Source organism: Ambystoma mexicanum, chromosome 4q (assembly GCF_040938575.1).
Source record: "Ambystoma mexicanum isolate Mex_15411 chromosome 4q, UKY_AmexF1_1, whole genome shotgun sequence".
Lineage (NCBI taxonomy): Eukaryota > Metazoa > Chordata > Amphibia > Caudata > Ambystomatidae > Ambystoma > Ambystoma mexicanum.
This window is the reverse complement of record NC_090928.1, coordinates 119710641-119730857: the sequence shown is the minus strand read 5'-3', so window position 1 is coordinate 119730857 and position 20217 is coordinate 119710641. Positions and strand designations below refer to the sequence as shown.

At 47.6% G+C, this 20217-nt stretch overlaps 1 protein-coding gene across 2 annotated transcripts in view; it reads left to right on the top strand.

Annotated features, from left to right (window-relative positions):
- The window catches only part of LOC138467528 (zinc finger protein 777-like), a 453964-nt gene that overhangs the window by 337967 nt on the left and 95780 nt on the right, over window positions 1-20217 (top strand). For both annotated transcript variants that reach the window (XM_069607634.1, XM_069607633.1), the window contains exon 6: window positions 5021-5131. In XM_069607634.1, the coding sequence (XP_069463735.1) occupies window positions 5021-5131 (111 nt within the window). The remainder of the gene's footprint in view (window positions 1-5020; window positions 5132-20217) is intronic.

The window sequence follows — 20217 nt, the reverse complement described above, 5'->3', positions numbered from 1 at the left end:
GTCGCTTCGCCAACCCTAGTACAAGCTCTACGCTGGTTTACAAAGGAAAGCCTATTGAAGGGAAAACCCTTCCATGACCCGGCGGTGTAAGTGGTTGTCATAACAGAGGCATCACTCACCGGGTGGGGAGCCCATTACCTTCATCTCACAGCGCATGGTCTGTGGACTCAAATCACAGCACATTCCCACATCAACCTTCTGGAACTGCTAGCAGTGCTCAAAGCGTTACAAGCCTTCCAAGCACACCTGACAAATCAAACAGTACAAATTCTCACAGACAGCACCACTGCGATGTTTTATATAAACAAGCAGGGAGGCACACATTCTCCAAGTCTGTCCAGGCTAGCACATAAAATATTGAAGTAGGCACTCAAGCGGGGCATGTTCCTAACTTCACAATATGTTCCAGGGTAACTCAATACTCTAGCGGACTCACTAAGCAGAGATCCTCTACCAGGAGAGCATGAGTGGCAACTCGACAAAGATACTGTAGACTACATTTTCTCACAATGGGGCTACCCCCCGTTAAACATGTTCGCAACAAGAGAAAACAAACAATACCCAGACTTCACATCAAGGTTTTCCCAACCCGACTCAAAGGGAAACGCCCTGTGGAGGAACTGGTCAGGGAAATGTGCCTACGATTTTCCCCCAACTCCCCTAATGAGCAAAGTGGTGAACAATGATTCACAAAGAACAAGTGACATTAATCCTAGTTGCTCCTATGTGGGAAAGACAACCTGGGTATCCACATCTGCACAAACTGACGATGTGCGACCCGATCAAACTCCCATGCCCATTCAACATGCTCACACAGCACGGGGCCAAGACAGTACACCCGCAACCTCAGTCTATGAACTTGGCAGCTTGGCTCCTGAAGTCATAGAGTTTGGCCATTTAAATCTACCTCAAAGGTGTATGGAAATCCTCAAGGAGGCACGTAAACCAAACACTAGACACTGTTACGCCATCACACATTCTTCATTCCATGCTTCACTTACTAGACTCAGGCCTAGTATTGAACTCAATCAAAGTTCACCTAGCAGCTCTATCCGCATACACCACTTATCAAAGTAAGGTGTCCTGGTAGAAAATCCCAGTCATTAAGGCCTTCATGGAGGGAGTAGAAAGACTCCACCCTCCTATTTCAAACTCGCCGCCGGGTTGGGACCTCAATGTAGTACTTGCAAAGCTCATGGGACCCCTCTTTGAGCCTATGCATAAATGCAACCTTAAACACCTCACGTATTAGATGGCTTTCACCTCCATAAGGAGAGTCAGTGAATTGCAAGCTTTGTCAGTGCAAAACCCTTTCTTTGTTATCCACAAAGACAAATTGGTATTAAGAACACACCCTAGGTTTTCACCTAAGTTCATTTCAAAGTGCCATGTCAATCAGGCCATCAAACTACCAGCTTTTTTTCAAAATACATCAAGCTCAGCTGAGATAAAACTCCATACACTTGATGTAAGGAGGGTGGTCCTTTATTATGTAAACAAGACCAGACCGCTAAGGCAAACAGTTCAACTGTTTGTCTCCATAGCTGCAGGCAGGGAAGGAGACTGCATTTCCAAAAACACATATCCAGATAGATAGTCAGATGCATACTGCACTGCTACTCTTTATCAAGCAAAACACAGCCTTTCACACCAAGAACTCACTCCACTAGGGGTACAGGAGGTACCTTGGCTTTTATCGCAAATGTCCCGTGGACGCCATTTGCAAAGCAGCTACATGGAGGTCTGTCCACACTTTTTCTCAGCACTACTGCATTGACACTCGCTGTAAAGCAGATTCTCAGGTGATACAAGCGGTGCTAAAACATCTTTTTGCCGCTGTACCTTCTAACAACCCACCACCTTCTCCAAACACTGCTCGCTAATCTATGCATAGCATGTGATCTAAGCAGACTCCACAAGCCTCCGAAGGGATCCATTACTTACCGTAGTCGTATTTCTGATGCTTGTATCTGCTTAGGTTCACATGCACCCTCCCTTCCTCCCCTGGAGTAGATGTTTTCTGGGCTTTATCTGGTACATAATCTGCTTTACTACACCTGTACGCACGCTACACTTCATGAAACCTCACGTCAGAAACAAACAAGCTGAGGGACCTCGAAGCATGAGGCCCCATGGGTACAGTAAACGTCACATTAGGCGTCACATTAGGGATAGTATTACTGGCATGCCCTGTCGATGTCCCTTTTCGTGTTTCGAAAAGAACAACTGTAATACTCTGCAGCATCGACTAGATGTCAGGCTATGCATTTCACATCCAGAGGTGCAGGTGAGTGCATTCCCCCCAGGACTCTCCTGGGCCCTGGGGAGCAACATCTCTGCCTTTTTGGCTACGCCCCTGCCCCCGACCACCATCCTTGCTTCCCTTGCCCTTTCCCGCACCCCTTCTGCCTCCTCCCGGACCACCCCCTTCCCTGATTGGTGAAGTTTATCTCCTCGTTGGGCCTAGCGACCAAACTGCACCCTGCCTACCTCTTTCACATCCAGAGGTGCAGGTGAGTGCTTTCCCCCCAGGACCCTCCTGGGCCCTGGAGAGCAACATCTCTGCCTTTTTGGCCACTTCCCTCTCCCCGACCGCCATCCTTGCTTCCCTTGCTTTTTCCCGCGTCCCTTCTGCCTCCTCCCGGACCACCCCCTTCTCTGATTGGTGGAGCTTGTCTCCTCATTGGGCCTAGTGGCCGAACTGCACCCTGCCTACCTCTTTCACATCCAGAGATGCAGGTAAGTGCATTCCCCCCGATCCCGGACCGACGGCTGTGACCTCGACTCGTCCTCGACTCTGCAATGGGGCATCCCTCGGAGGGTCCCTATTCAGGCACCATTTTGTTAGACTATATAAGGAATTAAGGCTTACACCCATATACTAAGGACACACCAGTCACAAGGTTCAAAGGCAAAACATATTTTTATTCCAAGTACACATTTGGCCAAAAGGATCTTAACACCCCACGACGTGTGCACGCAGACACTGTGAGAGGAGAGAGAGCGAGCATCAGAAATGCTTCAACATATATACAGGTCAAATCACAGTATCAAAGCATTGTCCAGCCCCCTGCATGTAACTCTTGAGCTAAGGTTCACAAATCATATACGTAGTTTGTTCGCCTAAACATTGAACATTCCTTGCCGCTGTTTCCAAGACGATTTACTGTCTGGGAACAAGGCACATCTGTATGTCGGAGAATATCTTGTTCTCTCGCAAGGTGACATTCCTTGCTCTACCAACTAACGTTATCTTGTTGCTGCTTTCTTGGGCTAAGGTCAGACGGTTCTAAAGCAGAGAAAATAACAGCTTCCACAGAGGAGCACATACAGCCTCACATAATTCTTATTTTACTGCCCTCTACAATAGCAATAACGAGACTGGATGGCACCTGGTTCGCTGATTAGTCGTGCTCATGCACAGCTTGAAATGTTCTACGATGCAAGACAAACAATATATTGCATTTGCTTCACATTCCTGCCTATGTAAGCATTTCAGAGTTCAAATCGCGGCTACCTTATCACGTTTTAGGCCTAGGACTTAGAATATTGTGCAGAGCATCAGAGAATAGAGAGAAAGACAACAAAATGGCGAATTAAACTTAATGGCTTCTCAATTGTCACTTTCAGGTCCAGTTATTCGTAATGCTACAGTGTGATGCGAGTGTGCTTCAGGCCAACATATTATCAGGCGGTATTATAGCAAACACGTTTTCACAGCAAGGCTTCGGGGTAATGCGTGCATTACTTTGTCTGTCTGCCATCAAATGTCCTGTAAAATGTGCTGTTTTTAAAACTATCACAATTTCCCTTTGGTTGTGTGTTCCCTGAATACCCAATCCAACATGCAATTGTGTTTCATAACATTGTTTACAGTTCATATGCACATCTTTGAATAGCATTCAAGACACTGTTCTAGGGAGACAAACTCACTCTCACACCTTCCTCCCCAACCCACCAATCGCATCCTGTGCACCATTCAAACATTTGACGGCCTTCCAATTAGTGGAGGTCAGCCTCACTACTGTTTTTGCAGGCATCAACATGGGAAAATAAGGAGTGTGGATTTAGATGTCCGGGGCACCCTTTGTAACAGGTGCAACCAGGCTACATTTGTGTGCTCTGATTCAGATTTTGCATAGGATGATAGCCAAATACTATCATACCCACCTTGAGACACACGCTGGAATGGCAACAAAGCCAGTTGCCTTGTTACAGGTCTTACAAAACACTGTGCAGCCATTTTACTCAATTTCAGGGAGCAAATGGCTACAATCATAGTAAAATGGCTTCATACACCCCTCACCTAGTAAAAGGTAAAAAGCTGCCACAAATCTGTAACTATGACAAATTGCATGAGTGAGAAAATTCACGTAAGGCACTATTGGGAACTTTTGGAGAGCCCCCACCCGTATAGACATAAGAGCTACTGAGACAGCCCATAGGAAAATAGAGTTGCAATCCCTGATGAGGCTTTAGATAAAGCTTTACAGGTGTGAAAAAGATGACGGGTGCAGAAAAAAGCCAGAAAGCTTTTTTGGGGCATTTGGGTCAAAAAAGGTCTCTTTTACCATTACAATAACAATGAAAGTACTGCTTAAATTCCAAGATTTTCCTATTGTTCAGACATTGGTATGCCCAAACACTCCTTAAGGATGGCTATTCATACACACAAATGTAATGATGGAACAGCCTAGCGCAAACCCAAGATCTTTTTCATTTTGAAAGGATTGTTGTCGGAGTGGGGACCAGGAGAGAAATGTAAAGGCATTAATAAAAGTTCACTAATAATACGCCATAATGACCAGCGGTGAGTCCACTGATTAGACACGCACCCACCCTTACATGCAGATTATGCTCAATAATCAGCTACAGAGAAGGTTATTACAGCCCTTTCCTTCCTAATAAAGAACTATGGAGGTTGTATCTTTCCCGTAAGGCTTTTTCTTCATCCAGATGTTTCCTATTAGTATGATGTATGTTTCTATATATTCTAAAAATGTATTTCTTTTTTTAACAGGTCGTGCTGTTTCCACGTCAATTGTTTCATTTTGCATAAAAGAGGAGGTTGAAGGCTATTCTAAGGACCATCTGGATAGTGAGGGAAGTGAACACACCAGTAGTCACGTAGGTGAGTAAATGTGTACATTCTTACAATCAAAGGAGGAGGTTGTTAAATAACTCTACCCACTGAATGGTACATTTTTCAGGCCAAGCCCATATATTTTAAAGTGGATCCCATCTATAGTTTTGATTGTATGTTTTTATGGAAGGCTGCACGGATCCCTTGTCATATTTCTCCATGAAGGCTGGACATAGGCCCTACGCCTGGATTCTGCATGCTGTTTTTTCAGCAAAGCAGCCCACTTGTCACACCAAGATTTTCTGGGTCTTCAAGGAATGCACAACTGCTCACTCACATGTGCTAGTTAAGGGTGATGTCACTTTGCATGGTTTCCTGAAACAAAGCCACCAAAATGGCCGAAGTGCGCAATACAAGACTACTTGAAGTTACATTGCATTGATGGTTATCCCCTCCTCCCTGAAACAACATAGAATGTCTGCATTTGCATTAGGACGTGAAAATAATTGTCTACTCCCTGATCGTCTCACACCCTGACAATGCCAATGACAATTTGGAAAGTCAAGCTATCACATTGGCGACAATCTTTAAAGAGACTTGAGAAATGGCATGGGTGATGGATAGAGAGGTTTTGCTGCAGCAGAACTGGTCGAGGGAGAATTTGTTTAATATTTGTCGGTGAATTTCAATGCAAATATATGTGAGGGGATGGGTTTGGGTAATAAAAAAGGTGGTGGTTGGGAGGAAGGGTGGGTGGGGTCGCCTCCGCTTAGATATGCATTGAAATGTCCCAACCAAAAAGAAATATCATCAAAATCTGCCTCAACCAATTGTTTTTGCGGACATCACATAGAACCACGAGGTGATAGACATCTTGATCAAGATATGAATGCATTGGCATCACATGTCATTTGTTTGCCTGGCTTTCTTCACAATGCATATTAAATCACCTTAAATCAATGACTTGAGATACTTTCTATGCTCATCATGTAATATATTATTTATCTGAATACCTATGCAAGTACATTTGTACTTGTCTTAGAAAGGTCTTATTGGCCTGTTGGTAGAGTACGCATCACTCAGGTTATCTCCTGTAGTGATATATGTATATAGTTCTAGAGTGTTCTTGGACCAGGGGCATGTTTCTGTAGTACTCCATACCATCATTCACAAGATAAGTTTGCTGCCGTGCACAGTCTGACTTAAATGTAAGTATTTTTCTATTTCAGTCCAGGAATCTTACAGGAGCCAGCTTATTCAAACTTGCAATGGTAAAATGTAGTAGCTTATTTTTTTAGTTTGTTTTCGTAGAGAGATGTAGTAAACATATTTTGTTTTATGTTACGCAGCAAACATGGTAAAAAAATCCCATTTGATTAATTTTTCCCCGGGTACCAATTGTTTTTTGATAATACGTATTGGGGGGGAAAGCCTATTAGCTTCATTCTGCATTTCCTTAGCAGCAAAGCTGGTGCTAAATACCTTTTATCAATTTTTAGCACCAGTGCAAATGTTAGATAATCTAGCCTTGGGTATACATTTCTTGTAATGGTAAAATAAGATGCTAATTACCCCCTCTGCAATCATGTGCGAAGAACCCAATAGATGTGTTGAAAAAGGGTGACTACTGATACGGATTTACAGTCTCTGGCCAGGCTTCCAAACATAAACTATCCTCAAATAAAAATGGTAAAATATTTTCACCCTCTATGCATATTGCAGTTTACCAAATGCAAACTTCACGTGCGATAAATAAAGTGACCTCCTGTTGTTTTTCTGGAAATCTTCCCTACTATTAGAAATTTGCCGGGCTGTCAGAAATAGATGAAGTAGAACTTGTGGTATTTTGGAAAATCTGTATGCATTATTTTTCAGTTTTTTTGCACCCACTTGCACCCTCCTTTGATGATGGGAAGGATTTTCATACAGTAGCAGTTTACACTACCACTGCATAATTTGTGTAAATGCACAAAGGGTTAATTTGGACTCTTTGACAAATGACATGGCAATTGTGGAGAGGAGGTTTTTCGCCCCCACCTTTTGTCCCATCTGCTATCCCGAAAGAAAATCTTGTTATGCTTTATTGCAGGTTAGAACATGCACTTCCCTTCAGCATAGGAAAGTAAGTTTCAAAAACTTGAGGGGCTTTTCTCGAATTAATTACCTCCACCTCTTGGGTGGAGATAGAAATTGAAGTGAAAATATTAGTTATATGGTGGTAATTACTGCATGAGGTAATCCTATGGTAAAACAGATGGTATTTCAAAATAGGGCCTGATTTTTCCCTATTGCTTCATAGGCTTATTTAAGATTGTAGCCTGGGCCCTGCTATTGCGACTCCTGTGAATACACTATTGCTGGCAGTAGAGACAACGCATTTTTAAATGTACAATCTCCTTGTTTAATTTTCAGGCAAGGTTTTTCATTTGTATGAAAAGGAAACCTATTGTCCTATAAGTGCTAGACAGGTCCCTCTATGACCCAGCCTTTTCCTTCTGACACACAACAATGCCTATCATTTCTATTATGTCAATATTGTATGTGTGCACAGGTACTAAGGGGAACCCACTCACAAGTGTCATTGCGAATCATAAATTATCACTATCCGCAATTAATTAAGACAGTATAATTTGCATTTCATAACTTTCAAACAGTGGTCAAAAGTAGTGGAACTATGTCCTGTCTAGTACCACTCCACCTTCAAGCTGACCACCAGCTGTAGCATTCCCAATGCAAACCGCCTGCCTGCTGTCCTGTCCCTCCATTCCACCCCCAACTCTGTGTTTTTCAACTGTACTATCAAAACTGAATGAAACCCAGTGAAAGAAAATGCATTTTATAAACACCATTACTTTCAGTCATTGTTCCCCACTGCACGAGATGATATGGCATTTATAACGCGCCTTTACACAAGTGTTTCAAGGCGCGACAAGGCAAGGGAGGGGGACAGAGACAACGATCTTACTAGGCCAAGTGACATTGAGATTGCGCAAGTGCAGGGGAGGGGCAGGAGGGCAAGTGCTGTTCACGGGATCCAACAATAGCAAGAAGTGCGGCCAGCAGGTGGCAAGTGCAAGGGTAAGTGCAGACAGCGGGTGTCCAATAAGTGCAGATAAGAGGACTGTAGGGTTGCAGATACAGACTCAAGTGCAAGGGTTGCCAAGAGGCAGTGTGGGTGTGCAACTGGGCGGACAGGTGACCAGTGCAGTATCAGACAGGGGATCAGCAGGACAGAGGAAGAGAGAATTGGTGTGTTAAGATTTGGAACACATCCTCCTCAACCATCGCCGGGGACGACACAGTTCTCACCCACTTCACACTTAAGGTATTCTTAGTAGGCAATATGGATGTAATTTGGTTTGGAAGCACACTTTAAATTGTAATTTTCCACTCTTGGGACGTGTAATGAGCATATTGATGCGCACTGGCCACTCTGGCGGCTCCTATAATCAGGGCACACTGGACTAGCAGCCTTTAAGTTCCTTTAGACTTGGAAGCACAATACTTGATTGACCTTTGCTTATTCTTCTATTTATGTTCTGTAAGAACTTAACAGGCTTGGATTATTCAATTATATGTACGTGACTTCAACGTGATTATAGTTGAAAGGACGGAAACACTCTCTATTCATTTATTTTTTACAGTTTAAACCTGCTTGGCTCAAGAAGAAGGGATATTGTTCCCGAAACGCTTCAGCCATTACTCAATTGTATACATGGACTACCATTACTTATCACTTTGTTGACAGCTATCTTAGCTCTTTTTCGGTTCAGAATCTAAGTTTGAACTTATTGTTAATTGCAAATTAAAAACCTGTTTGGTTTCTTTTTACAAAAACTTACAAGTGATTTTTCTCATTATTGATGTAACTCTAAATACAATGGAATGATTAAGTTGAATTTATTTGGCATTGATGAACCATCAATTGATGGATTTTGAAAAGAGTGCAGGGGACGGGAGGGCTCCTACCTTTGGATCCTCTTTTTTTCCCTCACTTACAGAGGAAGAGAGAAGGCAGAAGCAAAGAGGAAGGTTTTGAGGTGCTTGCGGAACTGGAAATGGTTCTCCTCAAGTTTCACAGAGGCAGGGAGGCTGTTCCAGAGGGAGGCCCCAGCCGAAGAAAGAGATCTATCACCAACTCGTTGCTTGTTGAAGCGACTGACCCTGAGGGAGTTGGAGGTGGAGGAGCGAAGAGCTCGAGTAGGAAGGTATTTCTGAAGAGAGAGCAGGAGGTATGGAGGACCCAGGCCCCAGGAGGCCTTGTGGACAATGCAGAGGGTCTTGAACTTGATCCTTGCAGCCACTGGGAGCCAATGAAGAGATTTCAGGGCTGGAGAGGTACGATCCCTGGGCTTGAGGCCAAGGACAAGTCTCACAGTCCTGTTCTGGATGAGCTGCAGAGGGCCAAGAGTAGAAGCAGGCAGATTTAGAAAGAGGCTGTTGCAGTAGTCCAGCGTAGAGAGAACCAGAGCTCTAGAGACAGTGAGCTTCTGGGGGAAAGTGAGGAAAGGAAGAATATCTCTAACGAGGTGCAGTTGGTAGTTTGCCTTCTTAGAGATGTCAGATGTGAGGAGAAAAGGAATGGAGTCGAAGATGACCCTGAGGTTCTTAAACTCACAGGTGGGAGCAAGAAGAGGGGCAAGGGAGGCCGGCCAGAGAGTGACAGGAAAGGAAGGTGCAGGAGTGCTGATTAGGAGTATCTGCATCTTACTGGCATTAAGGCACAGATCATTGGCGGCACACCACTCATGGATTGCAGACAGACAGTCAGAGATGAGAGAGGGAGAAGAGGTGGCAGAGGGGAGCCTGAAAACGCTGAGTGTCGTCCACATAGCACGGAAAGTTGGAGCAGAGAGCGGCAATGCGGTGGGCGAGAGCTGCCATGTATTGGTTGAAAAGCCAGGGAGAGAGATTAGACCCCTGGGGAACACCACAGGTAGAGAGTGAGATAGATGAAAGGAAGGAGCCAAGTTGGACCTGGTATGGGTGTGCAACTGGGCGGGCAGGGACCTGGGCCAGAATTCAGAGGAAGCTTTGTGCACCTCTACACTTTCAAATCGCCCGCCATTTGCACGTCTCAAGGGATATGTCAAAGAGCATAGCCACCTCCACTACCCACATACAGTTGTGCCTGCAGTCATTTCTTAATCATGATTAAATGCAGAAGACAAACTGGAGTATGTCAGTAAACAAACATTGGCAAAGCCAACAGTTTTGCATAAGTATAAGTATTATTAGATTCTATTGTGAATGGGGTGCCTGAACAACATTCTACATATGTAAATAGAAAGCAAATCTGTTTCTTTGTATACTCAAGAGCACTTACCTGCCGAGCGCAGTTTCCTAGTGGACGCCTTTGAAGTGCCTGCTACTATTACGCACTTGTCACACACTATGTGCTTATTCTATTTGTTGTCATGCACACAGACGACGGACCAATGTATATCTTTTTAGGTTCTGGCTGTGGCCATCTTAAGGAGACCTCATATGTCACGGGCCAAGCTAAGACCAGAATATAAGAATTTCCAGATCAGAGAATCCCCCATCAAGTTCTTGGAAAAGTAAAAACACTGGGGATATATCTAGAAGCATCATTGAGTGCGGAAATGCATTTTACCAACTTGAATAGAAACTGTCAGTATTACCTCTGCTTACTCAAACACAACAGGCCCTATCTGAATGAAAAAACAGTGCCACCATTGCAAGGGCTACGATCTTATCCAGGTTAGACTACGGAAATGCCCTTCTGATGGGAGCTTGCAAGGGGAGCCTCAGGCGATGCCAAACAATTCAGAACAACACTGTTAGACTAGCGAAGAAGAAAACAAGAAGGGAACACATAACAGATAGGAAAGACCTTCATTGGCTAGCAATCGAGGACAGAATCACCTTCAAGGCGATGACTATGGCACATCACTGCCTATTTGGGCAGGCACCCACCTATTTGAAGGAACAGATCACACACTAGACGCCAGGCCGCTCTATAAGGTCTGAAGCACAGGGGCAGATAGTATTTCCTCCCTTTAAACAATCGAATGTCTTAGGTAAAATGGCAGAGACATGGAATGGAATGCCGATACATTTGAGACAAGAGAACAATTACACAGCTTTCAGAAAAGCACTCAAAACAAACATCTTTAAATAACTGAATTTGACTTGTAGGAACTGAGGTAGCAAACCATTGTCCCGTTCAATGTTGTATGTCTGTGTCTACCTGTTAGCACCCTGATGCCTGCGTGCTTTGGCGCAATATAAATAAAATGAATACATTTCTGAGGCTTGTGGAATCTGCTTAGATCACATGCTGTGCATAGGCCGACATCTAGTGGAAGCTGCGGAGTATTACAGTTTGTTTTTCGAAACTCGAAAATGGGCGTCGACACAAGGCGTGCCAGTAATACTATCCCTACTGTGACGTCCACTGTACCCAAGATCCCTCACGCGTCTAGGATCCTCAGATTGTATTTTTCCACCATACTGGTCGGAAGCATTTTGCGGAGTCCCTTTGCCTTGGCCATACTTTTGCTAAAAATTTAAAAATAATAATCTATTGACATCCTTCCCCACCCCAACGTCGAACTTCAACACTCGACGCCGGCTGGAGAAGAAATCGACCGTCGACTGCTGCACGGCGGATTTGGGCCTCGGAAGGCCGCTGGCCTCGGCCCGGGCCTTGGAAGGCCTCTGGCCTCGGCCCTGCAAGTAGGGAGAGTGGGGGGTGGTACATACTCTACACTCTTGGTATATAGGTACACCTTATACATTTCCTACACTTAACAGCCCGCTGCCTCAAGGTGCGTATGGAGGGTACCCCTTTTCAATTCTGCCCCAAGTGCAATCGCAAATACCCTTGGGTGAAAGGCACGCCACGTGCAATCTCTGCTTGCCGAGGGACCACCCTGAAGCGAACTGCAGAGCGTGTAGTAGGTTTAAACCTAAGACACTTAAGGACCGTTCGACGAAGCTTTGGGCCCACCACGCCAGGCAGGCGGCCATGGCAGCGGAGGGCGCCTTCAGCGACGGCAGCGACGCCGTACTTTCGGATGGCGAGGGCATTACGGCGTCGAAAGACAGCCGAGCGCAGGTCCCCGACCTCGGAAGATCGTCCGGCAGGGCGGCTATGGGGAAGACACAAGCGCTTCACATACTACACACACTAAACACACTAAGTCCAACCGAGACTCGACGACGTCGAGTTCTCGGAAAGAGGCACAAACAGAACAGTCCGATTCGGTGTCCTCTGGGCGCTCTCGATCAAGATCGCCGCATGCCTCCAGGAAATCATCCACTCTTGCCAAGAGTGCCTCGCTCCCTAGGCTAACAGAAGTTCGATCGTCCGAAGACGACTTCCACCCCCAGGCCGCGCTCCAGGAGTCGGAGCCCGCAGTTAAAACCAACGAGGCCCCACGCTCGAAGGACCGGAACACCACCCCCGATCCTCGACGCCAGGCGTCGAAAGACTCCGGAGCCACTAAAGGAACGGGAAAACATTTTTCCTCTCACGGGGAGGGGGGAAAACAGCAGAAGAAACAACCTTTGCACTCTTCCACACCTGTGAAACACACCACTCCCCCTAAACAGACAGACAAGACCAGGTCTGCTGATATGTCTAAAACCAGCAAAGCTACTCAAGATAAATCCCATAGACTTGCTGAGAGAGTCATTCCCAGTTCCAAGTCTTCTTTGGCAGATTTTTATGATAAAAATCCAGAACATTTCCTCTCGTATGATCCACAGGGGGCGACACCCTCAGGCTCTACTGATCCTATCCCCCCGAGTAAAAAAGCCTGGTTTGAAACTCCGATGAGGTCAGAACCCTTCGAGGTACAACCATACGCAAGACCCTACTCACTGTATCAAGGAGAGGCTTCCTTTTGTGAGGACCAAGAATTTGGTATGATAGAAGAGCAACCCGGGACGGGTTACTATGGGGATGATGAGGACCAGGAAGAGGAAGAGGAGGACCCGGAAACATACAGAGTAGATTCCCAGGTAGAGAACGAAGCCCCGGTTACCGACTCCCCGGTCGATAACCAACCCCTCCTAAACGAGGTTCTCGCACGGGCAGCAGAACATTTCCACATTTACACCCACGGTGTCCAGGAGGAAAGGGACTTCGCAGAAGAGTTAGTGGGAGAAAGGAGGCCTGTTGCCCAGACCACCCCTATCCTTAAATCCATTCAGCGGAGAATAGATCCGTCCCTGGTGAACCTGAACCTCACCAGAGCAGTCAATCCCAGGGTTGAAAAGCTTTTCAGGGCGGCCCAGTCTGACCCTCTCTATATAAGAGGACATCTGAAGCCAGACTCCCTAGTTGTCACCAACACTCGTAAGAGGGCTGGAACACCCTTGTCATCGTCCGAAGCTCCTCCCGACAAGGAGAGCAAAAAACTATACGGTTTCGGCAGGAAAGTAGCCTCAACGTCCGCCTATCAAGCAAGGATTGCAAACTCCACCACCCTGTTGGCCAGCTACAACTGCCATCAGTGGGAAGAAGTCGCGGCACTCATAGCCTCTGCTCCTGAACCTTTAAAAGGCCAGTTAGCTCTGATTTCCGCAGAGGGCAGAGCCGTGTCTGGTTGCATTTTGAAAGCAACCTTCGACGCCGCGGACAACGCAGGCAGATTGATAGCGGAAGGCACTGTTATCAAAAGACATGCATGGTTACGGCAGTCTGGTTTTAAGGCAGAAACCCAAGCATCATTGTTGGACAAACCGGTGGAAACCGATCTGTTGTTTGGTAAGGCGGTCGAAGACGCACTGAAGAATGCCAAGGACGAATACGAAACACTCAAGTCCCTTGGCCAGTTAACCAATAAACCCCCTAACCAGAGAGGGAATAGTAATTTTCGTCTCCCACGCGGCCAAAATTCCCAGAGAGGATCTACCTATTCCCAAGGGCAGGGTACACAGTGGAACAACAACCAACAGTCTACCCAGGGTTACGGCAGGGGTAATAGGAGAGGTCGTGGTAAAGGCAGAGGCAGCCCCAACAAGGGAGGCAGCACGCCTCCACCAAAGCAGTGACGCTCAGTGCAGGGTCCCTTCTCACGCAACCCCAGTAGGGGGACGCATTTCCAACTTCACCCAGGCTTGGGAAGGGATCACATCAGACAGATGGGTGCTGTCAACAATATCCACAGGATATTGTATAGAACTAATGCAGCGTCCCCGGAACCATCCTCCACGACAAAGAGTACACTCTTTACAACATCAGAAGATTCTCCTCGAGGCGATCGCCATTCTGCTAGAAAAGGACGCGATAGAACTCGTCCCGGGACACCAGGTAAAGAAGGGTATTTATTCAACTTACTTCCTTGTGCCAAAGAAAGATTTGACAATGCGCCCAGTATTGGACTTACGGCCTGCCAACAAGTATGTCAAGCCCCAAAAATTTAGTATGACCACGCTACAAGAGGTAATCCCCCTCCTAAAAAAGGGGGATTACATGGCAACCTTGGATATGAAAGATGCTTATTTTCATATTTCCATGTTCCCAGCGCACAGAAAGTATTTGCGCTTCAAGGTGGACAGCCGACACTACCAATTCAAGGTACTGCCCTTCGGGATAGCTTCAGCACCAAGGGTATTCACCAAGGTACTGGCGGTGGCGGCTGCACACCTACGCAGGGAGGCAATCCCACTGTACCCTTATCTGGACGACTGGCTCATAACGGGGGAAACCCCAGGAATTTGCAGGACAAACATTCAAAGGACTATCGACCTCCTTCACGAGTTAGGCTTCTCAATCAACGAGAAAAAGTCAAGCCTAGTGCCAAGCACCTCAAAACAATTCCTAGGAGCAATCCTAGATACCCAAGAGGGGTTGACCTTTCCTTCAGAAGAAAGGATTCGGAATATACTACTGCAAATTCCGCATTATGAGTCCGGTCAACAAATAACGGTACGCAAAGCAATGCGTTTACTGGGCATGATGGCGTCATGTATTTACCTGGTCCCCCACGCGCGCCTGCGCATGCGTCCCATGCAGGAATGGTTGGCGAAACAGTGGTCTCAGGCAAGTGGTCAGTGGGACGATCTAGTGGTCGTTTCACCAACACTGGTACAAAACCTTCACTGGTGGACAAGAGAGAATCTCGCACAGGGGAAACCCTTTTACGATCCCGAGGTACAGGCAATAGTCACTACAGACGCATGCCTGACGGGGTGGGGAGCTCACCATCTCCACCACACAACTCAGGGTCTCTGGTCTCACTCAGTGGCCAAGAACCACATCAACCTTCTAGAGCTTCTGGCAATATTCAGAGCGCTTTAGGCGTTCGAGCCCCACCTACTAAACCTGTCAGTGCAAATCCGGACGGACAGCACTACAGCCATGTTCTACCTGAACAAGCAAGGAGGGACTCGCTCGCCAAATCTGTCCAAGCTTGCCCAGAAAATCTGGATATGGGCACTCAGACGGAACATCTTCCTGTCATCACAACATGTTCCAGAGGAGCTCAATTCCCTAGCGGATGCTCTGAGCAGAGACTCCCTCCCAGAGGAACACGAATGGGTTCTACACAGAGAGGTCGTAGAAAATATCTTCTCTCAGTGGGGTTTCCCCACTATAGACTTATTCGCCACAAGCGAAAACAGACAATGCCCAGGATTTGCATCCAGGTTCCCCCAACCAGACTCCCAGGGGAACGCCCTGTGGATGAACTGGTCAGGGATGTTTGCGTACGCTTTTCCACCAACTCCTCTCATCAGGAAAGTGATGAACAGAGAGTCGATGACGCTCGTCCTAGTTTCTCCCATGTGGGCAAGACAACCGTGGTTTCCACACCTACGCAGGATGGTGGTGTGCGAGCCCATCAAACTTCCAGCCTGGTACAACCTACTGTCCCAGCACCAAGGTCAAACAGTGCACCAGCAACCCAACTCAATGAACCTGGCAGCATGGCTCCTGAGGTCATAGAGTTTGGACATCTCAATTTGCCACAGAGGTGTATGGGCATCCTAAAGGAATCTAGGAAACCAAACACAAGGCACTGTTACTTTGACAAGTGGAAGAGGTTTGTTATCTGGTGCCAGAGTAGATCAATCAACCCGGTTGATTGCACTCCTTCCACTATTGTTACATACATGCTCCTCCTGCTGGATGCAGGATTGGTTTTTAACTCACTGAAGGTACACCTGGCAGCCCTGTCGGCTTACACCACTTCCCATAGCAAAGTTTCGTGGTGGAAAGTACCAGTAGTTAAAGCCTTCATGGAAGGAGTAAAGAGACTTCACCCTCCTATTTCAAACCCACCACCAGGGTGGGACCTTAATGTGGTGCTAGCCAAGCTCATGGGCCCCCCTTTCGAACCCATGCATAAAAGCAGTCTCAAACACCTGACTTATAAAACGGCCTTCTTAGTAGCTATTACTTCTATAAGAAGGGTCAGTGAAATTCAGGCTCTGTCAGTGCAGGATCCCTTCTTTACTGTCCATAAAGACAAACTGGTTTTACGCACACACCCTAGGTTCTCACCTAAGTTTATATCTAAATTCCATGTAAACTAGTCCATCGAGCTTCCGGCTTTCTTCCAGGACCCACAAAGCTCGGCAGAGGTGAAACTACACACCCTAGATGTGCGTAGGGGGTCCTCTACTATGTAAATAAAACCAGACCGCTAAGAAAAACAGATCAACTGTTTGTCTCCGTAGCTACAGGCAGAGAGGGGGATCGCGTCCCTAAAGGTGCCATCTTGAAGTGGATTATTAACTGTATCCAGCTGTGTTACTCACTCTCTGAAAGAACTCTGCCTTTCACACCAAGAGCCCACTCTACCAGAGGCATTGGGGCCACTCTGGCTTTCATTGCAAATGTACCCCTTGACACCATTTGCAACTTTTACTCTATTCACACTTTTACTCAGCATTACTGCATTGACACCCATTCCAAGGCAGATACACAAGTGGGACAGCGGTTCTAAGACACTTATTTGCTCATGACCCTTCTCACATCCCACCTCCTTCGTCAGGTACTGCTCGCTAATCTATGCACAGCATGTGATCTAAGCAGATTCCACAAGCCTCAGAAGGGATACATTACTCACCGTAATCGTATTTCTGATGCTTGTATCTGCTTAGATTCACATGCGACACACCCTTCCTCCCCTCTGAGAGAAGGCGCTTGATTGCTTGTAGTCTTACCTTTCTGTCTATCTGGTTGGATTATCTGTACTCACGCTACTCCTCATGCTACCTCATGTCAGAAAAAATACAATCTGAGGATCCTAGACGCGTGAGGGATCTTGGGTACAGTGGACGTCACACTAGGGATAGTATTACTGGCACGCCCTGTGTCGGCGCCCATTTTCGAGTTTCGAAAAACAAACTGTAATACTCCGCAGCTTCCACTAGATGTCAGCCTATGCACAGCATGTGAATCTAAGCAGATACAAGCATCAGAAATACGATTACGGTGAGTAATGTATCCCATGTATGCTTAGTATAGTGTAAGCGCTGATATGTCCTAGTGACAACAGGTGAGAGTTATTAGCACTTACACAGTTCGATCTCTATGTAGATACATTGACAGTAGTTCATAAGCTACTTACTCCTACGTCCCGTCCCCTATCCTCCATAATGTATGGGCGTCCCTCACAGGTATGGGAGACAGAACCTTTTTCACCAGAAGAAATCATCTTCCCCTGCACGTGGGGGCGTGGCCTTGGGAGCATGCACTCCCCTTACTCCGCCCACCGGCGCTATCCCTCAGTCCTCTTTTCCACATCGACGGGAGCGGACCGCTTTCACTAGCACTCCTGGGTTAGACCTCTGGCCTAGTAATTCCACGCGCTATTCTCCAGAGAAGTGTCATTTTTTGTCTTCTTCAATCAGGTACTCTGTCCTCTGGTGCCACGCTCCACCCCGCCGCATGTCGACGTCAGTGGTCTTCAGCAGGTGTCCAGCCAGCGAGGGGCTTTTCCCTATGTCCGACCCCCACGCTTTCTGCCTCCGCTGCCTTGGCCCTGACCATGGCTGGCAGGGCTGTACCACTTGCAACACTCTTTCATCTCGCACTCTGAAGAACAGGTTAGCTCGGTGGAGGGAGCTCTTCGGCAGGTCACCTCCAGAGGACTTGAAGGAATTCGTCAAGCACAAGTCCAGGCCCAAGGTAGGGGCGCTGTTTTCATCCGCACCACGCAAAAGGTGACTACTTTCCCAGGAATCACACGAGCGGGAGGGACCTTTCAGATTCTTGTACCAGTGCAACTACCGAGGCAGATACAGCTACCAGCCGTCAGGTCGAGGGGTCGCAATACTCTACTGGTGAGGCAACTGAGGGACCGCAAGGTTCTGTTACCGGTTTTACGCATGAGGGGCTACCCTCGAGTACCGGACCAATGTTTGAGGGGGCGCCTGTACGCAGCACTACCGGCGACACAGCTGAGGGCAAATCGCCTTCCAGGCCTCGTCCTGAGGTGCAGGGTAGGCCTCAACCTCCACCGCCAAGAGTCCTGGAAGAGGCCGGGCCCAGCGCGGCAAGCACCATGGTGCAGGCATGTGGTGCAGGCATGTGGTATGCAGCACAACAAGATGGCCACCGGGCCAGACAAGATGGCGGTTCGTCCGGCACCATCCCCCTTTGGGGAACAGATAGGGGAAGAAGTTTCCAGATGGGACTTTACCAGGCACGTGGCCCACGGCATACCCTAGTTTGTCGCAGGGCAGGTACACCCCACAGACAGTAAGGCAGAGTGTGTCCAGACCTTAGCACCTTCAGTGCCCCATGCCTCCGGGTGCTCCACCGGCCTGCAAGGACAGGTTTTTTGAAAAGTTTTTGACCCTCATGAGGTCTCTGCAGGTGGGTGTCATCCTAAGGGATGTGATCAAGGACATGCTCCCTCCCGTTCTGCCGCTAGCACCCATGGCCACTCCGCCCTTGGTCCCAGCGCTCCCGGGTCCTATACAGCCCCGGCTGCATGTGCCAGTTCCCACTACACCAGCACCACCACAGCCGCCGCAACAACCGCTGGCTCCGGTTAATATGCCACAGGCTCCCAGCACTCCTCCTGCGGCTCCGGATCAACAGGACACCTTGGTTGAAATGGATGAAGAGGAGGACCCAGACACGCCGTCATCAGCCAAGGCCTTCCACGAACGGCTCGCCTGCCTGGCCAAATATTTGGGCCTTCCACAACCCGAGGTGAAACAATCAGAGTCGGCGGTCTTGGCAGAGGTCCTCACTCTACACCCAATGGTTAAAACAGGGATTCCGATGCAAAAGGACTTGGTCGCACTGGCCAAGAAGGGATGGCTTAAACCCCATTCAGCGTAGCATACCAACAGGTGCCTCAACGCCACGTTTAGGTAGATGGAGGGTATCCCCCTCTTGCTGTCAGCACACCCACAGCCACTCTCCTCGGTGATCGCCACGGCTTCGAGCTACTCAAAGCCGCAGCCGTCTTCGGCCATATCTGCCTCAGCACTCCTGGGAAAGGAGGAGAAAATCCTGGAAGCATACGGGAAGAAAATGTACTCCAACACTTCCCTACATCTGCGTCAGTCAAATGCCGATGCTATGCTTCCAGCTGTCAATCAGCGGCTTTGGTGGGAAATCGCTGACTTCCTTCTGGAACTTCCGATACAAAGCTATGCATGCTTCAAGGCGAGGCTGGCCGAGACCAAGATTGTCGCCCAGGACATAATGGAGTCCACACTGGCCGTGCCATCTGCATCGCTGCGGACAGCCTGTCTTCGGGCGACCAAGTTCAACCCGGACGTAAAGGAACGCATTCTGGACCTTCCTTTGAGGGTGGCGACCTCTTCCATTCCACCACAGACGAGGAACTGGATAAGAAGAAAAACAGTTCCCAGACTGCAAAATCCTTGTCCATCCTCACAAAGGCCACTCCTAAGGCGTATAGCCAGACGCACCATCGTTCAGACAAGGGTCGGTCCTTCAGCGGGTTACGGGGTTTCCAAGTACAGCGGGTCCAGGCAGCCGGACAGGTCCTACAGCCAGCACAGGTGCAAGCAACACAAGGCCGCGCACAAGGGCTTCTTTCAGTCCCCCTCCCCTACCTCAGCCTCAGACGGAAAGAAGGCATGTTTGTTTGTTTGTTTATTTGATAGAGCGCACCAAACCCTCAGGTAGCTGGGCACAACATTATAAGTATACTTAAAGCTTAGTTACA